Source organism: Anguilla anguilla, chromosome 16, assembly GCF_013347855.1.
Source record: "Anguilla anguilla isolate fAngAng1 chromosome 16, fAngAng1.pri, whole genome shotgun sequence".
In the NCBI taxonomy this organism is placed as follows: Eukaryota; Metazoa; Chordata; class Actinopteri; order Anguilliformes; family Anguillidae; genus Anguilla; species Anguilla anguilla.
In genome coordinates, this window is record NC_049216.1 from 28658544 (window position 1) to 28682813 (window position 24270).

A 24270-nucleotide genomic window follows, 5' to 3' on the forward strand; every position below is an offset into this window, starting at 1 on the left:
CTAAACATGACGTTTCACCGGTAAATGCGCAAGGCTTTCTGGGAAATGCAGTCATAAAAATTAACGCGATTGAAGTAATGCGTTTTTCTCGATTGGAAGCTGTTTTTGTAACCTTAATGATAGCTGTGATATTGCTGAAGTTACAGGAGAGGGGAAATAATGATTGCGGAACAGATATTGCATACAGCCTCTATCTAAATCAATCTCTTGAAATGGTATTTTTAATAATGTAATACACTTGCGTTGTTCCGTTTCTTTTCACTAGAGGGCAGTGGTTTCAATTTTGCAAATCGTGTTAAAATTTAACTGCGGGTGTATCGTGTGTAGGAAAGATATGCGTCTTGTCAAGAGTGATATGTGTTTCTGTATAGTGCCTCAGAATTTCAAATAGATTACACAACTTTAAATGGGTGATAATATTCTGGACAAAGTTAATGCAGGTTCAACAATTCCCTAGATTTAAAATAAATCTCTCAAAGATGAGATGTTTAGGATACTACGAATAGCCTACTGTAATATGTTTTATACTAGCTTACTTACTGAAATTATTACTGAAGTTATTCACTTTGGCTAAGTGAACATTCAGGGATGTATTCTTCCATCACCCAAGTTGGACGACTAGCGTTAAGATCAAAGCCTCTCCTTTGACAGACTAGCAAGCTTCTTTTGTAACATCAAACATTGGGATGGCAGGTATGCCACCCCGCCAAGTTACGCCTTGGCGGGGGCATGCCCCATACCTATACAGCACCGAGATCTAAATATACCCAGCCAGGCAGAGGCATTACATCTAAAACAAATTTTACATTTTATAAAATTTTTAAAAATATATCAAATAAAAAAAATGCTAAAAAAAAAAAACACCAACAGTAGTTTCAAGAGTAGGCAAAAGATATTCATATTGCCATTAAATCTGAATTCAACATTAGAATACAACAGCATCAATACAAGGGTCTTGTCAGATTTTATTTTTTTTTTATTTTTTTTACTTTCTGATGGTACACTCAGACTAAAACTTCTACCAACAATGTACAGCTCACACATCTGACAGTTTTAAACAACAGCTCTCTCGTATTCCCTTCTGATAATCATTCCTGGAACACTGACATCATTACATTCTTAGAACATGGGCTAAACCACCAATCTGTTGATTTAGTGACCTTGCTGACCTTAATTTAGCATCACATCATCTGACCTTCTACAGCTATCTGTTAATGCTGCAACTAAAACCATTCCAATTAACCCGAAAAATCAAATTTAACATTAATGTTCAATGTAACCATTTATTCAAAAAGTATAAACCATTGGGCAGAAGGCATGCATGGCTGTCACTGGAGCTGATCCTCTTTTCATCATCAGTTTCCAATCTATTTTACAGTCCATGTTAAAGAAAGCCTTTTATATTGCCATCAAATTCAGATTCCAATTTCACATGATATAATGTTCAAGTTATTGTGAATATGATGAACCTAGTGTAATTAAAATTGTATTCATATTACAGTTTCAATCAATGTCCTTTGCCAATGTTTGAAGTCTCTAGAGTGTTTGCTTTATTTCAAGCATGGTAATGTGTGATGTACATCAGAGCCTTCTGTGTTCTTTTATGTTGTGTTAGAGACAAGGCCGGTGGGTGATTTGTGATACTGAAAAATGATTGTGTCAGACTTTGCTAATAATTAATTAATTAATTAGTTAATTTTCTCTTCCACCTCATCATCTGCATAAATATACCATTAACAGACTTCTATCTTTTCCACAAAAAAAAGCTGTTTCTCTGATTTCTCTTTCAGCAAAGTTACTTACCTGAAGTCCTGTCTCTGTCTCATCATTGACGAATCACCAAAAATTCCGACTACACAAGCATTATTGGTTGTTACCTACTTGCTTCAAAGGCATGTGCAGTGAATAGGTCAATAGGGTAATAAGGCAGGAAAGAACATGATACATCATCAGTATTGGCAGGGCTTGGTCCATTGATAGGTAACGGGCACAGACAGGTACCATGGGCAGAGAAGGTATGCACCGACATGAACAGTCCTTGTAAAAATTCCAGCCCTTTGTATACATAGTCTCCCCATTTTATGGGAGCAAAAGTAATTGGACAGATTAACATAATCTGAAATAAAGCCATCATATTTAGTACTAGTCCTTTCCCTGGTGATGCTCTGTCAGGCCTGTATTGCAGCCATCTTCAGTTCCTGTTTGTTTATGGGGTGCTTTGCCTTCAGTCTTGTCTTCGGCAAGAGAAACGCGCAAACAATGGGATTTCAGCATGAGTGATTGACTTGGCTGTTCAAGAATATTCCACTTTTTGACCCTGAAAGCTCCTTACTTTAGTAGCATGATTGGGGTCATTGTCCTGCTGCACGGCGAAGTGGCGCCCAATGAATTTTGAGGCATGTGAGCAGAATTCATCCTGCTGCTGGCATCTGCAATCACATCATCAATGAAGTCAAGCGAGCCATTTTCAGTGATAGCCATACCTACCCAAACCATGTTTCACAGATGATCGCAGGTGGGGGGGGGGGGGGGGGGGTTCTTCGGGGTCATGAGCAGGTCCTTTCTTTCTCCACACTTTCTTCTTTCTACCACTTTGGTACAGGTTAATATTTGCCTAAGGGAGCTGTATGAATTGGAATGCTGACTGCGAGCCAGGCCTTACGCCCACCATCAGTCTGCAACCTCACTAATGCTCTTGTGGCTGAATGGAAGCAAATCCCCTGCAGCCATGTTCCAAATCTACTGGAAAGCCTTCCCAGAAGAGTGGAGGCTGTTACAGTAAGCAAAGAGGGGTCCAACTATATATTAACGCCCATGGTTTTGGAATGAGATGTTCAACAGGTACATACGTGTGATGTTCAGGTAATGATACCTTGTATTGTAATGACATTACATTGCCTACTGCAGTCAATGCTGTAGACCTTTGCTCTGATGTGTATTATTCATCATCTATGGTACTGTGTGAAGAACAATGCACTCTGTGTCCTTTACTGCATTCTATATGTGGCACTGGGTGGTTTCCAGCAAATTCCATCTGTCTTCATCATCCTTTCCTGTCCATCTTCTGACCAGTTTCCTGGCCTTGGGAGTTACTCACTCCCACTGTTTATTTTCCTGTTTTCTACAGTATTTTACTGAGATCTGAAAAAGAGGACCAAAAAAAACATCACCTTTGAAGCAAAGGGTTTCAATTGTGTGGTGTATGTATGTGTTGGACGTAAGCAGCTGTTGGATTAATGTTTCGTTTGTTTCCCTGTGGATGTGGTAAAAGTCTTGTGGCCCTACCTTTACATCCTCACACAGTAACATGACACACAAGCTGGCTGTTCTGGTGTAGTATCTGGCTTGCTTCCTGTGAGCGAAGTGCAGGAGACAATGTCTAAAGGGGAAAAAAATCCCTTCTCGTTCCCTCTGCTCTGAGGAAGTCATTGGTTACAGTAATGAACACACATTGCTCTTTGGGAAATACTGGCTCTAGAGTGTGGTGACAGAATACAAGTCATGCAAATTTTAAGTATGGAAGACTGGAATAAGAACAGAATGAGTAGCATATGTATGATTTGATAGTGCCTCACAGAAATAGGGAAGACAAGTGGCAAAATAATAACATATAATCAAAGCCACAACCTGTATCGTGATTCAACCAAAATCATGCATCATCTTCAAACAACAAGCAAGGTTAGCAGTACAGCATAATGGTTAGGGAAGAGGACTTACAATTCTGAGATTGCAGGTTTGATTCTTAGGTGGGCAAATGCAATTGTAAAGTTGATAGTCAATAGTGCACATGCAATGCATAATTTCTTTATTTAAATATTCTAAATATACATAACAGTAAGAACATGGTTCACAAGACCTAGTTATTGAAACAATCTCAATGCTAACAGTTTTACATAGCAGTCTCTGGTTTTTATTATTATTTTGAGTCTATATCCAGGTAAAACTAATTCAAACCACACAAAATTCACACAGTATATGATTTCACTGGACACAGACGATCTACGTACTTCAGACACCTAAATCTTGAAATGCTGTTGGAGTCAAGAATAAAAACTACTATCTAAACCTTGCTTCAGATACATGGGACGGTTTGTGGTTAGCCACACACGGCTAACAGGGACAGAGAAATCCCTAATCTCTTTATCTTTTCAGTGCACATGCTTTACATGTCTATGCATAAGAACACGTCAACATATTCGGGTGAAAAAAGTGTTTTCACACTTGATAGTGTATATAAACTTTTTTTGAAAACAGGTGCAAGCAGAAGCTGGATTTACTCAATAAAACTCAATTAAACAAAAACAAACTTGACTGGGATGTTAATTTATTTTCCTTCTGATGTACATATTGGTATTTATGTTATTATATAGCAATAACTGTATAATAACAAGGAGCTATATGTAATGGATACACTCGGAGTACAGATAGTTGAGTGATGTGACTTCACAGGACACAAGAGTGCAGGAAGATGAATAAAATCTACTTTTAAAGTCGATAGCTTCTTGGAGCTTCTCTTTTCATAGATAATTATAGTCTCTGTGTAATGGAAGAATGCTATATGACACGGATTGCATGATTTCAAATAAATGTTGAATTACCATGTCAGACTCCATTATATATATCCATTACATACAAAAATAATACATTGCGTCAGATGTATCCTGTTAAGGTACTACTGTCACAATAACCCTTCCTGATTTCCTCTATTGTTGCATATTTGTAAGACTGAATGGTTTCAGAGTTTTAAACAAAATATAACATTAGACAAAGGGAACCTGAGTAAACACAAAACACCCATATCAACCATGTGAAAAAGTAATTTATTAAACTTAATAAGTGATTGCACCACATTTACAGTAGCAGAAATAACTGCAACCAAATGCTTCATATAATTTGATATCAGAATTGTTTTAATTCCGAAAAATTGGAAGGCTTATAAAACAGTTAAGCATTAACTGCTCATTTCAGGTCCTGCCACAGAATTTATATTGGGTTCAAGTCAGGACTTTGACTAGGCCACTCCTAAACTTTAACTTTGTTTCTTCTTAGTCATTCAGATGGGGACTTGTTTTTTTGTTTTTTTGTTTTTTTTTACCATTGTCTTCCTGCATAACCCAATTATGCTTCACAGACAAGTGACCATTCTCCTTAAGAATTTCCTGGTACAGAGCAGAATTCAGGTTTCCTTCAATAATGCCAAGTCGTCCAGGTCCCAAGGCAGCAAAGCATCTCCACACCATCACATAACAACCACCATGTTTGACTTTTGATATAATGCCCTCACTTTGAAACGCTTTACGACAGACATAATGGGACTTGTGTCATCCATAAATGTCAATTTTTGACGAATCTGTCCATAGAACATTATCCCAAAAGGCTTGGGGATTATCCAGGTCCTTTTTTTCACAAATACAAGCCCTGATGTTTCTCTTAGTTAGCAGAGTTTTCCACCTTGCTACTCACCCACGGATCCCATTTTTTCCCAGTCTTTTCTTATTGCAGAGTCATGAACACTGACCTTAACAGAGGCTAGAGAGGTCTGCAGTTCTTTGAATGTTCTTCTGGGATCATTTGTGACTTCTTGGTTGAGTTGTTGGAGCTGAAGAAAAGAAATCGCATTTACAAAATCAATAAAATAAAGGAAAGAAAAAGGAACCAGGTTGACGGTAATGATTTGTTGAATTGTAAGATTTCCAACACTTCAAGTTCATGAATCACAACTGGTTATAATTTTGTGGCTGTGCCACCTTCAAGTAGCAAAAATGGTTTTGTGGTGCATTCACATCAGCAATATGTAATTCAAATATAAATAAGTGGTGTGCACTTAAAGATGAACTTATTGACACGGAGAAGTGAAATATGAAGGTATTTTTGGGGTGAAATTTTGTTTATTAAACTGTGCAATTCCAAGGCTATATGGTCAATCATAATAATGAATTGTCTTACAACTTGTAAACAATATTACAGAGGGTGTGATACAACTGCAAACTCAACCACATTTAGCATAGGCCACATGTGTGAGTAATTTCTTCTGATCATTTCCGATATTTATGAAAATCTAACTTTACCTTAAAATGCTATAGCGGTACATGAATGAAATTGCAGACCTACATATAGTTTTGTTAGAGGATTGACAAATGTGGCTTCCTTTAAAATGTTGTCAGTGGCAGACCAGGATGGTGTTTAGTGGTGCATCTGTTGCGAAGGTATGCCAAATAAACTAGGAACTTTGATTTCAAAATAAATAAATAAAGATACAGTGTTATCCAAACATGATCCAAACAATCAACAGTTCAGACCATAACAAATCAGAGCACAGCTTAGGCTGCACCTTGTGGTGTCGCACTATAGCCATGACCGTGGAAACAACACGAGACAATGTCTACAATGTATGGGAGAGACAAACAGATGAACCGGCAGACAATTTCCAGTAAACCCGTTCGTGGTGCGTAAACAGCACCGCCCAATTTCCCCCTACTTGTTTGTTCTAAATGAAGTGCGATCTATCGAGCCGGGCTCGATTGACGCTGTCTGCTGATCTGCTACTGCGGCTGGCTCAGAATAACAAGGCAGTTTGCTAATACCGTCTATTGGTAGGCTACTTTCTCACAGATACCTCGCCGAGTGAGCTCCGAACGCCAGCAAGACAGCCAAGCATACAGTACAGCGCAAGTTCCGCAAGACAGCATGGCTTCAGCAGACTTTTACGAGGTATTGTAAAATCTTGGCAAGTGTTATACTTTTTTTAGACGGTAAATGATGGAATTCTGAAATAAAGGTAGGTCACCGTGTGTAGAACACACAGCAGCATAGGCTCTTTAACACCCCAAAAAAACTATGGAACCTTAAGCAATATGAAGACGACCCTTTTCGGGGTTTCCCCTTTTTCTATCTTCAGATACTTTGAATTCGGCTTATATTAAACAGGCCCAGGCAGAATATGAAGACATACACACACACTCTATCAATCAGTCTTAAAAGTCGTAGTAAAGAGGAAACATGACATATGGATACAACAGAGATCCTGCATAGAGCATACCAAAGACGAGGTGATTTCAGCGTTGAACAAGCCAGAATATGTTTATGCTTCTTCATTTTTCGTGGTGTTTTTTCCTGCACATTCGATGTATTTGCTTTAATATTATTTGTATGTTTTTATTGCATATGCTTGACGTTGCATGTTTGGAAGACAGTTTTTGATTAAAAGTTGGCTTGTTGATTGGTAGTCATTTCGCCCTGCGCAGTTTCCGTCGTTATGATGCAAGGTTCACTTTAACTGAGTACATGTCCGCGTGCTTTTGAATACTGCTGGTTGGAAGATGCTTTATGACGCACAGTACTTACTTTAATTCTGACCTGTAAGAATGATGTCCTGGTGACAATATGTTCGGCGTTTCTTGTATACTGGGTTGAAAACCCACACTGTACTCAGCCAGCATAGCTTGGAAATGGGTTAACTTAAAACCCATTTCCAAGATATATCACTTACAACTTCACAACCAATTCAAGACACTACTCTGTCAGGCAGCACAAATTCAAATTTTAAATTGTTAATGCCAGGGCATGAAGTGAAACAGTTCCTGTTCCTGACGTGAGGTATCCTGTTTGGTTTGTATGAACGTCTGTGGTCTTTAATTCAAGTTAAGAGGAAAACATAGGCTATTTCATGGTGCACCATCTGGGCAACATGATGGTGTGCCATTGTTGTGAATAGCCTGATTGTTTTACAATATATTGCACTTTTTTCGTTTTTATTACTGTGTTTATTGTAAGCATTGCATTAACATGGTTTACAATAATTCATAAATGGCACACTAGTCTTCCTCCAACTACCCAATTTTTCTTTACATTATCTAAGCATTGTCAGTCATGCAGGTGCCGGATATACAAGAAAATAAAGTTGTCAAATTAAAATGCCATTGCTGTTTTTATGACCAATGTTATGGGCTCTACACCAGAAATCATAATCAAGCCTAGAATTCAAAGCCTTCACTTATGGTGAATCACTGGAACCCACATTAGCCTGGATCCATTAAAGATCAAGTTGTCTTCATAGAGAATGTTATTCAGTCGCAAAATAAAGGAAGAGGAGTCCAAGATCGTATTAGAGAGGATTTTTCAGTGAGCACTGCCCAGTCATCTCAAAGTAATTGTGTGATGTTTTCCACTGGCTAACACAATACACTTGGGAGAACCATATTTAAACCCCTCTAAAGTATTAGCATTCCTGAATTCTGATGTAGACCCATGATTCATCAGAACAAGAACAAGGAGTCATCTTTTCTTTTTCAAAAGAAGCAGCATCGAGCACTGTATGGAGTGTTTATGCCTCAAAAGCACATGGAACTATTTTCCAGTAGGTTCATAATTTGTGCTACGTAACAATGGGTATTGTGCAGTCAGGACATTGCTTTTACGGAACCAAGGTTTCCCAATCTGTGGAAAGATCCTTTTACTCAAGAATGCTTTGAAGAGTCTGCTAGACTTCTGTTACAGAAATTCAGTCCACACCAATTATTGGCAAGCACTTAGCACTTCTTTTCTGGGGAGTGGGGGTGGCAACAGGTGGGTAGTTGCCGAGTTACTGAAGTGTTACTGACTAATGTTTAATTGACAAACAAATGTTTAATTTGCTGACTAATGTTTAATTGACTAGCTGTCTGCAAATTATATGTTTTACAACCGGTGTCATTATTTTCAGTGAACTTCATTGATTACAATTTTGGATTTTTGCAGTTAAATTCAATACGTATTCACCAGTCACTCAGAGGTATTTATGTCCACTGTGAAAATAAACTCGCCAGTTCCCACTTTATGTTCCCTAATAACAGAAAACCAATGTTACAAGACAGAAAGAAATAAAATTCACATTGAAATAAATACTCACTGATTATTAAACAATTTTGATTATTAAATAGTTTAAAGTAAATACAATAAGACTGCAAAACCCTTAAATTAATCAAATGCAGGGATGAGCGTTGCAAAAGTTACAAAAATGAATGGTTTGTTTGGTAAAGCAATGCTGAATGGCTGAACTCCAAATAAATCAATAAGGGCTTAAAATGGGTCAGTAAATATTGGCAGAGTTTTAAATCTGTGAGGTTAGCCCATCATAAAAACCTAAGCAATGTCAGACTATGATGAGCGCATGGGGAAGAATAGTATACTAGTTTCAATGCTGCCATCCCATTTATCCTGCGAAAGCTCTTCACTAAGCTTGGTGTTTTTTTGATTCTTAAGGTCATATGGGAGGTTATTCATGACTTCAAACCTCCAAATGATGTTTAATTTGCATTCAGTTGCGATTACTGAACCAAATCTATTCTGCTTGTTTGAGGAATATATAGGAAGGACATAATGCCTAATTTGTAGGAATAAAATTAAATTATTATTTGGTAGATTGTGTTTTGTGACAATTGGAGAAATATCCAAATTTATTTTAAGAAATAAATCTGTTGCAGCCTTTATTTTGCTAACAGTGAACATTGGGGTGGGGGTACTGTTTTTTTATTTATCAGATTAGGTTCATGTAATTTTTAAAATTTAGTTTTATTTCTCATAACAGAAGGCCACATTTAAAATATATATTGCCAGGAAGCATTTGCCCCCTTCCTGATTTCTTCTATTAATTCATATTTGTTACACTGAATGGTTCATTCTTGAAAACCTATCAATTGAATTAAAGCAGTTCTGCAAAGAAGGATGGGATAAAATTCCTCCCCAGCGATATGAAATGCTGATATTACATTATAGAAAGCGTTTGGTTTAAGTTATTGCTGCTCAAGGTGGTGCAACCAGTTAAAGTTTATGGGAGCAATTACTTCTTCACATGACATTGATACGATGTTGATATCCTTTTCAGGTTTGTCAGAAAAATTGTTTGCTTTGCATCGCAAAAGCAAACATTTATAACTGCCTTTGAGAATTAAATGACATGAATAGCTATTGAGGCGGCTATTGAGGTTAGGACTGTCAGTGATTCTTAGCCGTTGAGATTTTGTTTGTCAAAAACTGGAGTCACAATTAATTTTGCTGACGCTCTCTTTTCTTCAAATCTCTGCGACAGGTGGAGAAAATAGTGGACAGGCGGAAAACCAAAAAGGGGAAGTGGGAGTATCTGATCCGGTGGAAAGGCTACGGGCGCAGCGAGGACACCTGGGAGCCCGAGCACCACCTGCTGCACTGCGAGGAGTTCATCGACCGCTTCAACGCCCTGCACCTGCACAGGCACCGGCGCTCCAAGCAGGGCCGGCACAGCTGCAGGGCGGGCGGCCCGCCCCTCTTCGGCCACGCGGGGGACAGCCAGGCGGTGAGGGCCCGCTGGGAGCCGCAGAAGAAGAAACGGGCTAGTGCTAGCGCTAGCGCTAGCGCCGCGGCGTCGCAGAAACAGAGAAAGGCCCCGGTCGCCAAGCAGGCCGCGGCCGCGGACAAGGCGGCCAAGCCCGCGGCGTACGGGGGCACGCGCGGAGACCTTCAGTTCCTGTCCTTCAGGAGGCCGCACAACGGATTACAAAATGGGGTCCTGGATCCTATGCGCTACAGGAATGCCACCAAAGTGCACAAAATCCCCTCCGGTGGAAGAGCAGATGAAATTTTGGGGGACGTTGACGTGAGAGAGGCTCCCATCATGAATGAATTAGGTATGGTCTTTGTTTTTTTTTCTCTCTCTCTCATATTACTTTACAGTGCTGTGGAAAAGTATTTGCCACCTTCCTGATTCCCTCTTGTTTTGTTTATTTGTTTCAATGAATGGTTTCAGATCTCTTGACAAAATGTATTATTAGACCAAGGGAACCTGAGTAAATCGTAGTGGTAATTTCCCACTCAGCCTTAACATATGAATTTTTCAAAGGCAGAATAACACATTTAAATTGACAAACTGAATGCTTTCTCTTTGTATTTTGATTTATATTTACTGCACATTAATAATAATAATTAATAAGCAGCGGTAATAATAAGCAGTATTAAAACCAAGGAATTAATATTTCCCACCACTAGAGGGCCATTGTATTTTTTTGATCATGGTCTTCAAAATTCATTAAAGTTTCTGTTGCTCTTTAATGTAGAAGGTACACATGGATACAGACACGTGCGTACACATTCGTGCACACACACACTCACACAAGAGTGCAGTCTAAAGAAGTCTAAAGTGATTATTGTGCATTGTGTTTTTTGCAAAAAAAAAGATCTTTTTAGACATTGCTTGCTAATGTTATAAAATGTAATATGTAGAATTGTTTGTTTTAGTCAAAAAAGAATACAGTACAATTACTCTAAACAGTTACAAAGTGCTTGTTTTAGGACAAAAATACCTACCAAGTACCTGTTAAATGCATTACATTACTTTACATTATAGGCATTTAGCAGACGCTCTTATCCAGAGCAACTTACACAACTTTTACATAGCATTTTACATTGTATCCATTTATACAGCTGGATATATACTGAAGCAATTCCGGTTAAGTACCTTGCTGAAGGGTACAACGGCAGTGTCCTTACCCAGGAATCGAACCTGCAACCTTTCGGTTACAAGCCCAGTTCCTTACCCACTGTGCTACACTCCGTCCGCTATGCTTGTGCATATACACACAGCAGTGATGTTAATCCATTGAAACTTTGTGTTCAGCCTGAAAACATATTTTTATATGCATGCTATAGTTGCATTATGTATGTATGCACATACAGTATGTGGCTTCACAGATTAAATGCAGAGTAATAACGTTGAATGGTTAGTTTTAGCCAAATGTAGATAATGACTATGGCAGTGACACCAAACAACCACAAGATGGCAGTATCACAACAAAAATGAAGAACATACTTACACTTGGTCGGTAATAGATCATTCACAGACATACAAGTGATGTAAATTTGTTGTGTCTTTATGTATTCAGCTTGATAATGGGTATTTATATAGTATGATTACAATATGCACAAATGCACATCAAAGACCTAGGCCTATAAGATGTCAGCCTAAGACCTAAAATTGAGTATGTTACTAAGCATGGTCAACGTGTGTACACATACATAAAAATGCAGTTGGTCATGGTCACGGGAGGTGCTGGAGCCTATCCCAGTATGCAATGGGTGAGAGGCAGGAACACACCCTAGACAGTTCGTCAGTCCATCCTTTTGTGGGTTGTTTTCATACTGCACTTTCCGACTTAGAGGGCTGTTTGTGCACATGATATTTCTGCTGCAAAGGGACCAGAATACGAATGTGCCTACTCCCTTCTCATATTGTGTTTTAAAACAGGGTCTGCCCTTTCAAATGGTGGACTTAATTTGCCCTCAGTGAAACGGAAACTGGTGGGGGAGAACGGCTACGTGTTTGACAAGAGACTGAGGTACAATGTTCGACAGAATGAGAGCAACTGTCGATACCGGGACATTGTGGTGAGGAAAGAAGATGGCTTCACACACATACTGCTGTCCAGCCAAACATCTGCCAACAATGCACTCACCCCAGAGGTAAGGCTGTTTGCTGTAGAGCCATTTCAGTGTCAAGTACAGGTACTGTAGTTCAGACAGGTTTACACAGAACTCTTGATTAAAGTGCTGTGTTGGAAATTTAGTTAAAATGAATTTCATTTGTATGAACTGTGACTCTCAAACTATGGAATCGCCAGTTGAGAGCTTTCTCAATGTCTTGAGATTTCAATTTGGTGTGTTGTATCCAATTTTTTTATTTATTTTTTCGTGTATGTGTGGGGGGTGAGTTATTTTAATTTAATTTATCGATAATGCATCAATAATATTCCTGTAAATGTGCTGGATTTAGCCGGGGAGGCTAATTTTCATCTGTAGACCCTGTGCTACATGTCTTTTTGGACTTTGATTGCAGAAGATACATTGATTATGTATGTCCAATGATTATGCAATTAATCCACATTAATGTAAGTCACTTTCCTTGCCATCTAATTTAATTCATTCATTGTGGTATCCCAAACTTACGTAGTGAGTATTGTCACACCCTCATTGCTCATTAACAGCCAGTATAGAAAGGAATGTTATTGAGGCCTGGAAAGTGTACTGTTCCTGTGGGATGAGTTTAAACACCAGGTGGGACAGTGCCATTCTGGTACTGCTGGTACTAAAAAAAATGGCTGAACTCCATTGTTTTAAAACTCAAATAATATTGGGAAAAAAACTGGAGAACAACTGGAAAATTTTTCTTGCAGTAAAATGGTTCATCTTGTGAATTCCTACAAAGTAAGCATGAAAGCCTGAAACGGTCATTTCACAAAATTCTTACCAAGCCTAAAGTGTCTTACCATTTAAGCCTCCTCACAGTGAGATCTGTGAATCTTGTTTCTGTGGTATAATAAATGAGTCATACCTGAGAGGGGGTTTCTAATTACACATTTGCTGTGCTTGAATGGTGTAACTATGCAAAACAGGGAGAAGTAACTGCAGCACAGATGTAGTTCACATCTGAATTCTCTTTCATGTTTCTTAATGCATCTCAGCACAAAGGAAGACTACATTTTTATTTAGAAAGGCTAAAATTGGAGTGAAATCTCCATAGGCCATGGTCAGATACGTATCAACACTAATGGACGCGTGTTCTCTTTTTAAAAATAATCCAGTATTCAATTTTACTGACTGTAACTGGTGGAAATGTTTGCAGTGCACATTGGTAACCCTTATTTGAATTCATTGGCTGTTCATAGATGCAAGGATTTCAGATATTTGAGCAAGGTCTGGTTCTCTGTTCAAAATGCAGAGTAGTAATAAAATGTGTTCAGTGCCTACACAGCTCAGCTCTGTTTGCCAGGCATGTTACTTTAGAAAGCTTATTGCGCAGACCTTAATCACTGCTCTCAATGCCTGCTGTGGGAAACGCTGAAATGCAGAATTGAAGATTATCAAATAAAATATTAAATCAGAGGTTTCGTTAACGGTCAGTGATGTTCGTGTTCTTTGAATCATATCCTGTATGGCAGGTAAATAGCAGAACCTGCAATAAATCAAGTCACGCAGCACACATCACTATTTTCACGTTTGACTTTGTTAACTTTCCCTATTTTGTTCATTCACACATAACATTAAATTAGTGCTGTGCATTTTAAAAATCATACTGTCAATTTATTCCTCAGTTACAGGAACACACAGGTCATGACAGCCCTCTTATAGTGGCTGTGACTGTGTTACTGTCTGAGAGGCACTTTGCATTCCCAGCCCTTAATTGATATTGATATTATGTACTGTCTTCGTAGGTCATGGATATCATTGATCCTGGTGGCTCTTATGTGAGCACACTGCACGACAGTCACATATCATGGGATGTAGAAGCAGGCCCTCAGTAACCTTACCTTTAAATGATGATTACTTTCAACCTGTTTCCGTTTCCAATCATTATCAATCAAGCAATTAATTAAACGAATAACGATAAAATATAGCGATTTATTTTGTATGGGATAGTCTTTGTCTTTGAGCAATCAAATTGTGTAGCATTTAAATACAGTGTATATTCCTTTGAGTTTGGATCTGCAGAAAATGTTAAACTGAGTTTGTGGTGTCTGATTAAATTAGGTCATAGGAAACAATCAAATTGTAACAGATGACAGTAAGCTTCGGTAGTGCAGGTTAGAAACTTAAACTTGAATGCGGTATGCGTTATCGCTTTTGTGGAATATAATAAATTGTTGTCTGTCCCGCTGAAAAGCAGTGGGGATTTATCACAGCACTCTGGTTGAGAGACCCCGTTTTTTAGTCCCTCCCCTCCCTTCGTCTCATTGGTCCGTAGATAATGAAGGAGGTGTGCCGAGCCTTGGGGAACGCGGCGGTGGACAGCAGCAAGCTGCTGCTCCTCAGCGCGGTGGGCGGGGTCTTCTGCAGTGGGCTGGACCGCACCTACCTCATTGGGCGGCTGTCTAAGGACCGGAGGAAAGAGAGCTGCAGGATCACTGAGACCATACGGTAACGAAACCCCACCCTCTCTGCGCGTGTCCGTACTCCGGTTCTCCGGTACAGGCTGCCCTGCTTCAGGGAGCAGTAAAAGCTCATCATGGCGGAAAACCATATCTTTGTTCTTAAGGTGTTTTAGAGACAACAGCCTTTTATAACTGTTCTTTCTGGTAGACTGTTGATTTGGCCCTCAGTTTGCGACAGGAAGTGTTTTATTGAAAACAATAATGCGATTGTCCAAAAAAATAAAGGAGAATTTTACCTTACCTGTGAAAAATTGCATTTAGGCTCAAGGTTAAACCAGGATGAGAACGCAGGATAGCGTTTTGGTTTGGTAGGAGTTTATGCAAACCCAAGAATCCAGGAGAGGTGAGATAAGGGCAATCCTAGGCTCTCTCTGATGTGTGGTAAATACATACACCCCCCCCCCCCACGCCATTGGCTCTTCTATGAGTGCACCCATTCATAGAGCAAAAAACTTTTGCTTCCTTTGTGATGGAGAATGTGGGCGGACATAATTGCATACCGTCAACCCAGCGAAGGCAATCTTCCACTCTTCTTGATGGAGTCCTTTGTCTTACTTTCAAAGAGAATTAGCAAAAAATGCTTCTTTTCCTATGAATTTTTCAGAATGTTATGCGTACCTTTAATTTGTTTGGACACTGTTTGGTCCCAACATGTCTGCCTGATCAAGACAAACAAAGACAGAAGAGTGTAATCTGTCCTTTGTTCCTTCTCATATCTTATTAAGAGATACTACTTCTCATTAAAATTGCTACTTCTTGGTCTGCTCCTTACAGTCACCTTCTGTAATAGACTGTGTGTGGAAATGTTCTGTCTGTAGTAGACTGTGTGTGGAAATGTTCTGTCTGTAATAGACTGTGTGTGGAAATGTTCTGTCTGTAATAGACTGTGTGTGGAAATGTTCTGTCTGTGATAGACTGTGTGTGGAAATGTTCTGTCTGTAGTAGCCTGTGTGTGGAAATGTTCTGTCTGTAGTAACCTGTGCGTGGAAATGTTCTGTCTGTAATAGACTGTGTGGAATGTTCTTTCTGTAATATACTGTGTGTGTGTGTGTGTGTGTAGAAGTGTTCTGTCTGTAATAGACTGTGTGTGGAAATGTTATGTCTGTAATATACTGTGTGTGGAACGCCTCTGTCTGTAGTAGACTGTGTGTGGAACGCCTCTGTCTGTAATAGACTGTTTGTGGAACGCCTCTGTCTGTAGTAGAATGTGTGTGTGTGGAACGGTTTTCTCTGTAGACCGTGAGTGGAAATGTTCTGTCTGTAGACTGTGTGTGGAATGGTTCTGTCTGTAGACTGTGTGTGGAATGGTTCTGTCTGTAGACTGTGTGTGGAATGGTTCTGTCTGTAGACTGTGTGGAATGGTTCTGTCTGTAGACTGTGTGTGGAATGGTTCTGTCTGTAGTAGACCGTGTGTGGAATGGTTCTGTCTGTAGTAGACTGTGTGTGGAATGGTTCTGTCTGTAGTAGACTGTGTGTGGAATGGTTCTGTCTGTAGACTGTGTGTGAAATGGTTCTGTCTGTAGTAGACTGTGTGTGGAATGGTTCTGTCTGTAGACTGTGTGTGAAATGGTTCTGTCTGTAGTAGACTGTGTGTGGAATGGTTCTGTCTGTAGTAGACTGTGTGTGGACAGCCCTTCTTCAGGCAGTGCACAGGCACAGTAGGCCGGTCTGTGTCAGGCCACGCAGCAGATTAGCACTGCCATGGCATGCCTGCCTCCTCAGCCTCTTCCCAAGCTACTGTGTGCAGTTATACAGAGGGAAGAACACAGCAAGCGCTCTTCACACTAATCAGCCGCTCATTACAATACATTTGCATTTAAAGCCATCTCGCTCGTTATGTGAAGACGGCGGGACTCCAACAAGGGAGTGAGAACGGCGGTGACATTTCCATCCAAAACTAAATTAACTCCTTTCCCTGCTGATTTTTTTTGTGCCTGTACATATCTATGAAAATTAAGGAATGACAGGTTAAACAGGGCATTATCAGGCTAAGGACAAGGGAGAATTTGCTTTTTGTGTGTGTGTGTGCGATTGCAGGGACTTTGTGAAAGCGTTCATTCAGTTTAAGAAGCCCATCGTGGTGGCGATCAACGGGCCGGCTCTGGGGCTGGGAGCCTCCATCCTCCCCCTGTGTGACGTGGTGTGGGCCAGCGAGAAAGCCTGGTTCCAGACGCCCTGCGCCACCGTGCGCCTGACGCCCGTCGGGTGCGCCTCCTACACCTTCCCCCAGATACTGGGCGTGGCCCTGGTGAGTGGCGGCTTCGTTACAGCGTACGGCGCGCCACCCAAGGGCCTGGCGCCAGCTCACTTCCTGCTGTCTCGTGTTTCTGCATCACTGAAATGATATGATGTAATGTTCCCACAATTTCATGGGTGGTGCCGTTATCACATTATATTCTGTGGATATTATGTCACATTATCCACAGTGTCGTGAAAAGGTGTTTGCCCCTTTATGATATCAGATGGTTATCGGAAGCATAGAGCTGCAGTTATTGCTGCTAAAGATCAACCATTTTAAAAATGTGTTTTGTGTTTACTCTGTTTCCCTTTGTCTGATATTACGTTTTGTCTAAAGATCTGAAACCATTCTGTGAGACAAACCTGCAAAATAGAGGAAATCAAGAAGGGGGCAAATGCTTTTTCACGGCACTGTATATGTTAATATTACACTCTGAAGCTACAGTCTGTTTTAATTTGACAGTTCAATGACAGTAATGGTAGTTTTATTTTGGCATCTTGTGAGTCTAGGTTTTATGAACTACCTTTTGTTATTTTAACCATGTTTTCTCCCTGTGCACTGGCGAAGACTTCATATCAGATTAGATCAGATTAGTGCCAGATTAGTACTCTTTCCATGGTATCCATGCCAGACGGTGTTGTCCATCCACACTCCAGAGGGCTAAAATCAAATGAGGTCAATTTTATCTGTGGAATGGATGGAACAGAAATGTAATGAGGGATCTATCACAGTAAATAAAAAAGGAAACAAGGGGTGTCATAATGAGATCAGCCACTCTGCAGCCCATGCAGAGATTTTTTTATCCACGATTTTTGCTTTTATCCTGATCTGGAATGACCAGTCGTATTTTTTGGTCTTTCCCAATACTTTAATGCCCTTTGTCAGCTCGAGAGAGCATAGACGGCCGTGCACTTTGGCAAACACATTCAGAAAGCTGTTTCTTAATTCTGTTCTGCAGTCCACTGTGGGACTTATGCAGCTGGCACAGGTACACTGCAGATAACTTATAAACAAAAGGAGGCACTGAAGCATAGTGAACCAGAGAATACACTGCAAATGGAAACCATCACTGGATGCTGCTGAGGCCAGTGGTTCACTTGCCTATATGGTTCAGTCACAGTCCATCCACAGTCCTTCCAGATGGGCGGGGCATACCACTGCACTCAGAACAGGTGCTTTACCTGGATGCGCCACCAGGTTGGCCCTTTATGAAGATAGCCGTACTGGCAGATTTGTTCAGAGCCAAGCAGATTTTACAAAAATGAGCAGATCAGGTTAAGATGGTGCCAGTAGGGCCTCTATTGTCATGCTGGTTTGGTCTTGACCTTTTATCGTGCGATGAAATATCACAGGGGTGTTCTTTACGCTTCTTTACCAGAGAAGTGCTTTGTTGTTTTCACTGAGAAAAATGCAATGTTTACATCCCAGACAGGGAAGCTGATTATTCAGCACACCTGGTAGACGGAGTCGTGAGGCAAACGAACAGCCTTGTGACAGAGCTTAATGGGCTCTGAAGTTGTTTGGATGTTAGTTTGTGCGTGCACTATAATGACCTGTGTGTGTGTGTGTGCTGGGGAAGCAGTATTGTGGGTGCTAATGGAATTTTATACTCAGATATTTTTGTATAAAGTTATGATGGCACTTACTTTACAATGCTGTCGGTCACTGAAAGGCACGAGTGTGACACACACTGTCTCCTCCTCACCGTGGCAGGCTAATGAGATGCTGTTCTGTGGGAGGAAGCTCACGGCACAGGAGGCGTGCGGTCGGGGACTAGTGTCCCAGGTCTTCTGGCCGTCCACCTTCAGCCAGGAAGTGATGCTGCGTGTGAAGGAAATGGCCACCTGCAGTGCTGTGGTAGGATCTCCTTACGAAAACATTAGAAGAATTGTGAATTTTTTTCTCAGTTGGAGTGCATACTATTAGGGCAGTCAGTCATTCTGTGTGAAAAATTGCTAGATCAGTTCTGTCTAAAATCTAATGAAAGTATCTGTATCTTGTAACATAAATAAATAATATATTTTAGGTCTGATCATCATAAGCTTGGGTACAGTAAGTTTTCAAGGACAAGGACAAAGTTTTCAAGGAGTTACATTTTCTGTACAGAATGTGGTGGAAGGGCTTTGGTAAGAAAATATGCCTGACTGCTTTTTTTACCTGACATAGTCCGTCTGTTTTTCTCCCTGGGTAGGTTTTGGAGGAGTCGAAGGGCCTGGTGCGGAGCTTCCTGAAGTCGCTGCTGGAGGAGGTGAACGAGAGGGAGTGCCAGATGCTGAGGCAGCTGTGGAGCTCCACCAAAGGCCTGGACTCGCTCTTCAGCTGCCTGCAGGACAAGATACACGAAGGCTGAGTGCCCTTTGCCGGCAGTCACGATGCCCTCTGGGGCGTTGCCGTGGCAAACACTGTTCCGATAGACCTTCACTGGATCGTCCCTGTGACAGGCTTGTGCCCCGTAGGAAGCAGAGGCGGGCAGTCATGTGACATAAGTGTGCCGTTTCCATGGAACCTGTCCTGAGGGTGCGTCATTTTTCGTCGCCCCCGGTTCCCGTCCTGACGGCTCGCTTGTGAGGACCTCTGATGTTACATTCCACCAGAGTGGAGATTTTATTGTTACACTGTAGCTTTATTTATTCGATGAAAAATACATCAGGATAATTCATATTCCCAAATGACAAAAAAAATTGTTTACTAAGAGACACATTTATGTTGGTTTGTTGTTTTTTTTGTACTAGATGCTGTGAGGTCCTATATGTTTTGGAAACCAAAGCTTTCCTGGGAAATGTCATAATCTTTTTTATGCTTTTCCCCCTTTTTCTCCCTAATTTGTAATGGCCAAATATGTACATGCTGCAACGCTCATATCGCACCCTCCGTTGTCTGATTGGGAGAGAGTGCATACAATCCGGTGCTCTCCTCCAAAGCATGTGATGTCAGCTGCTGCTTCTTATCATTGGGTTCATGTAGACATCAGACAGTTGGAGGATGATTCTTTACGTGCAGCTCAACAGCCAAACTCGATTGACCTGCGGGAGTTAGCTGGTGCATGATGACATGCTATCACCCCAGCATTCCCTCCCTGGGCGACGCTAGAGCCAATGGTGCACTGTCCTGTGGCACTGCCAGCCACAGTTGGCACTGGCATGGTCCGGATTCATTAGCCCATCCATGCACTAGAACAGTGCCTTGACAGGATGAGCCACCCAGCAGCTCCCAGTCTTACTCTAATCAAGAAACATTCCTCTGCTATATAAGAAAGGGCAAAATGTTTACTGATGTGTGTTCCAGTCATGTGACAATGAATTAATTTATGAATTATATGTGGTTCATTAAGGACCATATTTTTTTTATGACAAGTACACAGTAGGAGCAGTGTAAACTACAGGCCATGAGTGAGAAGAAGGTAGGGTAAAATAGAAGGTACCCGGCCTTACATTGAAGCAAGTGTGATCAAAATCCCACTAGGCTGTACAGGAGCAGCATGCTGTTTCTCAGTGTTACAGTTGAATGCACCTTTAATATAAATAAATGGTAAATTACTGCTTAATCTAGTGTGTATTTGAACTGTAAATAACATTGACGGGTATATTTGCCATATTTACCAAGCATAATTACCATGTAATGAGCACTGTTCAATTCCAACTACCTAAAATGGAGATGTTACTGCATCCTAAAAAAGAATATGCGGGTTTTAATGAGGAAAGCGGGACAGAGTGCAGTGATGTTTATTCTTTATATTCTGTGTGTTTAGCAAAGGCTTCTGCAGGATCTCAAGTCCCAGTCTCTCTCTCTCTCTCTCTTTCTCCCTCTTTTTTCTCTCTCTCTCTTCCCTCCCTCTCTTTCTCCTCTCTCTCTCTCTCTCTCCCCCCGTCTCTTGCGAGACTGGTTACACAACATACTGAGGTATTTAAAGAAGCCAAGACAAGAATGATATCTAATGACCATTGACATTGAGGGAGTAGTAGAACCTTGCTGCACCTGTCCCATCATCCACCCCACCCCTCTCCCTCTCTCTCTCTCTCTCTCTCTCTCTCTCTCATGTATGTGTGTACTTTGTTGGATCAGTCAAAGACTGGGCTGTTTGTAATCTCAGAATGATGATGTGTAAAATGCTTAGCTGGTATAAGAACAAATTCCTGTGTAATTTCTTGTTCATTTTTTGCCTTTCTTCATGTTCACTGTCCACATTAACCAACACTCCATAGTGTCCCTTCATGGCAGGCTCAGAAATATGAATTTTTTAGTGGTCTAAGAAGCAACCAGTCAGCTTCAGGGTCAGGGTCACGCCTTTCAAGATGTGAATTACTTGTTTTTCCTTTGAAAGAGTAATTCCCCCCGGAGACTTCTTTGGAAGTATTACATTCCCAAATTGTGCTGCGGGAAAATTGGACCTAATCATGCTGCTACCCTGTGACCCATGATTGAGGAATCCTGGAATAGTTTGATCTGTTGTGGAAATGACGAGGACTCTTGTTGTAAATAGGATTACAGCTGGGCTTGTCCTGAGTTGGAATTACAGATAGATGTTCATTTGAATTAAGTTACCCATATGCTGTGAAAAAGATACACATTTGCAGAAGAAAGGCAATTGAATTTCTCATAAATGGATTTGCTTAGTTTTGTTTTTGTAATGATGAAGCCCTTGATTAAAATGAGTTTGCAAACTACAGCAAATGACTGCTGAAGTGCAGTTTTTTTTTTTTTATTTTGCATAGAATTAATGAATTATTTTCACCTTTCCAACTGCAACTAAGAATCCTGCCTGATGTATTCTATTTGTGTGCAATGTTCACATACAAAACATATTTATTCTATTTATTTATTTGATTTAAACAAACGTGTACAGTAAAACAAAGAAATGCATCTTATTCTGTACAGTGAAGAGAATAAAGCTATCAGAATGTTTTGAAATGCTATTTTCATAAGATACTTTATGTTAGTGTGGATATGTTATTGCTTGTTTTCTTTGAATTCATTTTCCCCCTTTCTGATAGTTAGACTGAGGGGCCTTTGCAGAATCTTAATGTGAAGTGCTAAAGTATTCTCTTTTTTTTCATTATTTTTTTTAACTTAATAATGTTGATTTGTGACTATATAATTGACTTACTGGCATTCAGTAAGATAAATAATGGAGTCTGCTCCACCTGCATATTGTAGTTCCTGCTGGTCAACTGAAATGTTGTAAATCTTCAGTCATTAAATATTTAGTCTCTGGAAGTGGATCTTCCTCTCTTTATGGTAAATGTAAATATGAACTATATTGAATGGCAAAGATGTAACTTATTGTATGTAATTTGTAATTACATTGCGTAAGTTCAAATAATTATTGTATTATATATTCAGGTTTTTTTCCAGAATACTCGATTCACTGTAACTTTTGTTAATAGGCTGTTTGTTCTTTTCTATTTGTGAATCAGTGGTGGATATAATGTTGAACTGCATGTAGTGACAGACTCAGAAAGTAAATGTTTATAAATATGGTGATATATATATATATATATATATATATTGTTTTATACAACTTTACTATGTTATAGTTTCGTAACCATATTTTTAAAAATACAGCCTAGACGAAATTGAATGTTATGTAGGCAGTTGTTCCTGTATGCATGCATGCACTTTTTGTTTTAGATAAATGTGCTATCTAAATAAAATATGTTTTCTGGATATTACTTTTGTATTGCTAAAGGAAGTAACATTGGTATTATTGTCCGGTTAATTAACTTTTTTTAAATTAGATTCCAGGCCAATGTTCAACTGTTCTTTGTAGGTAGGGGAGTGCAGTCTATGTTTCATTATGAACATGTGATAATTTAGAGTGTTCGTTATACTGCGAATACTGGAAATGCACTTGCTCTGGAAATGTACTTGAATATCATATTATGTATTTCTGTTTATTTTTCTGAAATTGTATTTGTTTGAATAATTTTACAGTACAATTCTGGCCCATAGCCAAAACACAGGATTAGATTGAACACAGAATAATGCTTTAATACTGAAGGAATGCTTCCATTTTGAATGGAGAGTTTTATATGCAAACATTTCTACATTATTCTGTCGACCATGTGAGGGTAGTTCAGTCCTCATACTTTGGGATTTGTTCTTAAATTTCAGCAGTTAATTTCAGCAGCACAATCAACTGCAAAGTAATAGGATTGAATAGACTCTAATATGTCTTACAACTGGTCTCTGTATTTTGCACATTACTGTATATGCTTGTGTCTTCTGCAAAATTAATGAAGAAAGTGCCATCTGTGTATAGTAATTAACTTTAGTTTCGTATCTTTTTTGCTGAAATATTCTATGTGGGGGCCAGTGAGCTGTATTTCAAAGAAATAGGCCAGGAAGATTAAGTGTTTTTTGCTTGACGGGCTGGCAAAAGGGAAGGTTTTATTTACAATGTTATCATTTCATGCAGCAATTTCATATGCATTTGCAGTCCAGCTATACTTTTAAGTGAAAGAAAGTTGGTTACAACAGACACACTATACTGTTTGCATTCATGTAAGATTGATTATAACTCTTCCCCAGTTTGAATACAGTTCTAATGATTTTCAGTTTTTATTTTGCTTTACTGGTATGTTTTTTTAATGAATTGAATGTCTATGTTCATGTTCAAACAAAAGAAAAGTGAATTTATGGATTTTCTTTACTTTATAGCCCCCGATATCTTTTAAAGCAGTGCTATGTTCTTCATGTATTAAAGATTAATTTGCCACCAACATCTTTCTCATAAATCAATTCTTCCAGTTTTTTCTACTGTTATGATATAACTGAGGATGTCCTGTGGGGATAAACTGAAATTTAAAAAAGCAATGGGAAAAAATATGTGCTGCCCCAATGTAGAGGGCTCATTTTTATCTTACAGGACTTGGTTTCTCCTGTGTCTTATTAGGTTTAATTTGCTAATAATGAATAAAATATTCTATGATAAATATTTGAAAAGAAGGTATATATAGATTCAGTAAATGTTGTAATGTTGTAAAGACAGAGGTGCCCTTGATTTCCTGAATTTGTGTATGGTTGTTTGTGTGCATATATGTGTGTGTCTGTGTGTGCTTGCGTGAATGAGTGAAAGCCACATCTCTGTATTTTCCTACC

General features: G+C 39.6%; 1 protein-coding gene across 2 annotated transcripts; it reads left to right on the forward strand.

The window, feature by feature from the left end:
• Positions 1-6569: 6569 nt before the first annotated feature.
• On the forward strand, positions 6570-23891 carry LOC118215720 (chromodomain Y-like protein 2). 2 transcript variants are annotated; one of them, XM_035396682.1, is made up of 7 exons: positions 6570-6711; positions 10067-10640; positions 12293-12468; positions 14747-14919; positions 16971-17181; positions 18886-19029; positions 19364-23891. In XM_035396682.1, exons 1-7 carry the CDS (start codon positions 6688-6690, stop codon positions 19520-19522), a joined length of 1461 nt encoding a protein of 486 aa, XP_035252573.1. In that variant the 5' UTR covers positions 6570-6687; the 3' UTR covers positions 19523-23891. The 2 variants fall into 2 exon arrangements, with proteins under 2 accessions (XP_035252573.1, XP_035252572.1); XM_035396681.1 differs by having other exon boundaries at positions 6571-6711; positions 12254-12468.
• The last annotated feature ends 379 nt before the right edge of the window (positions 23892-24270 follow it).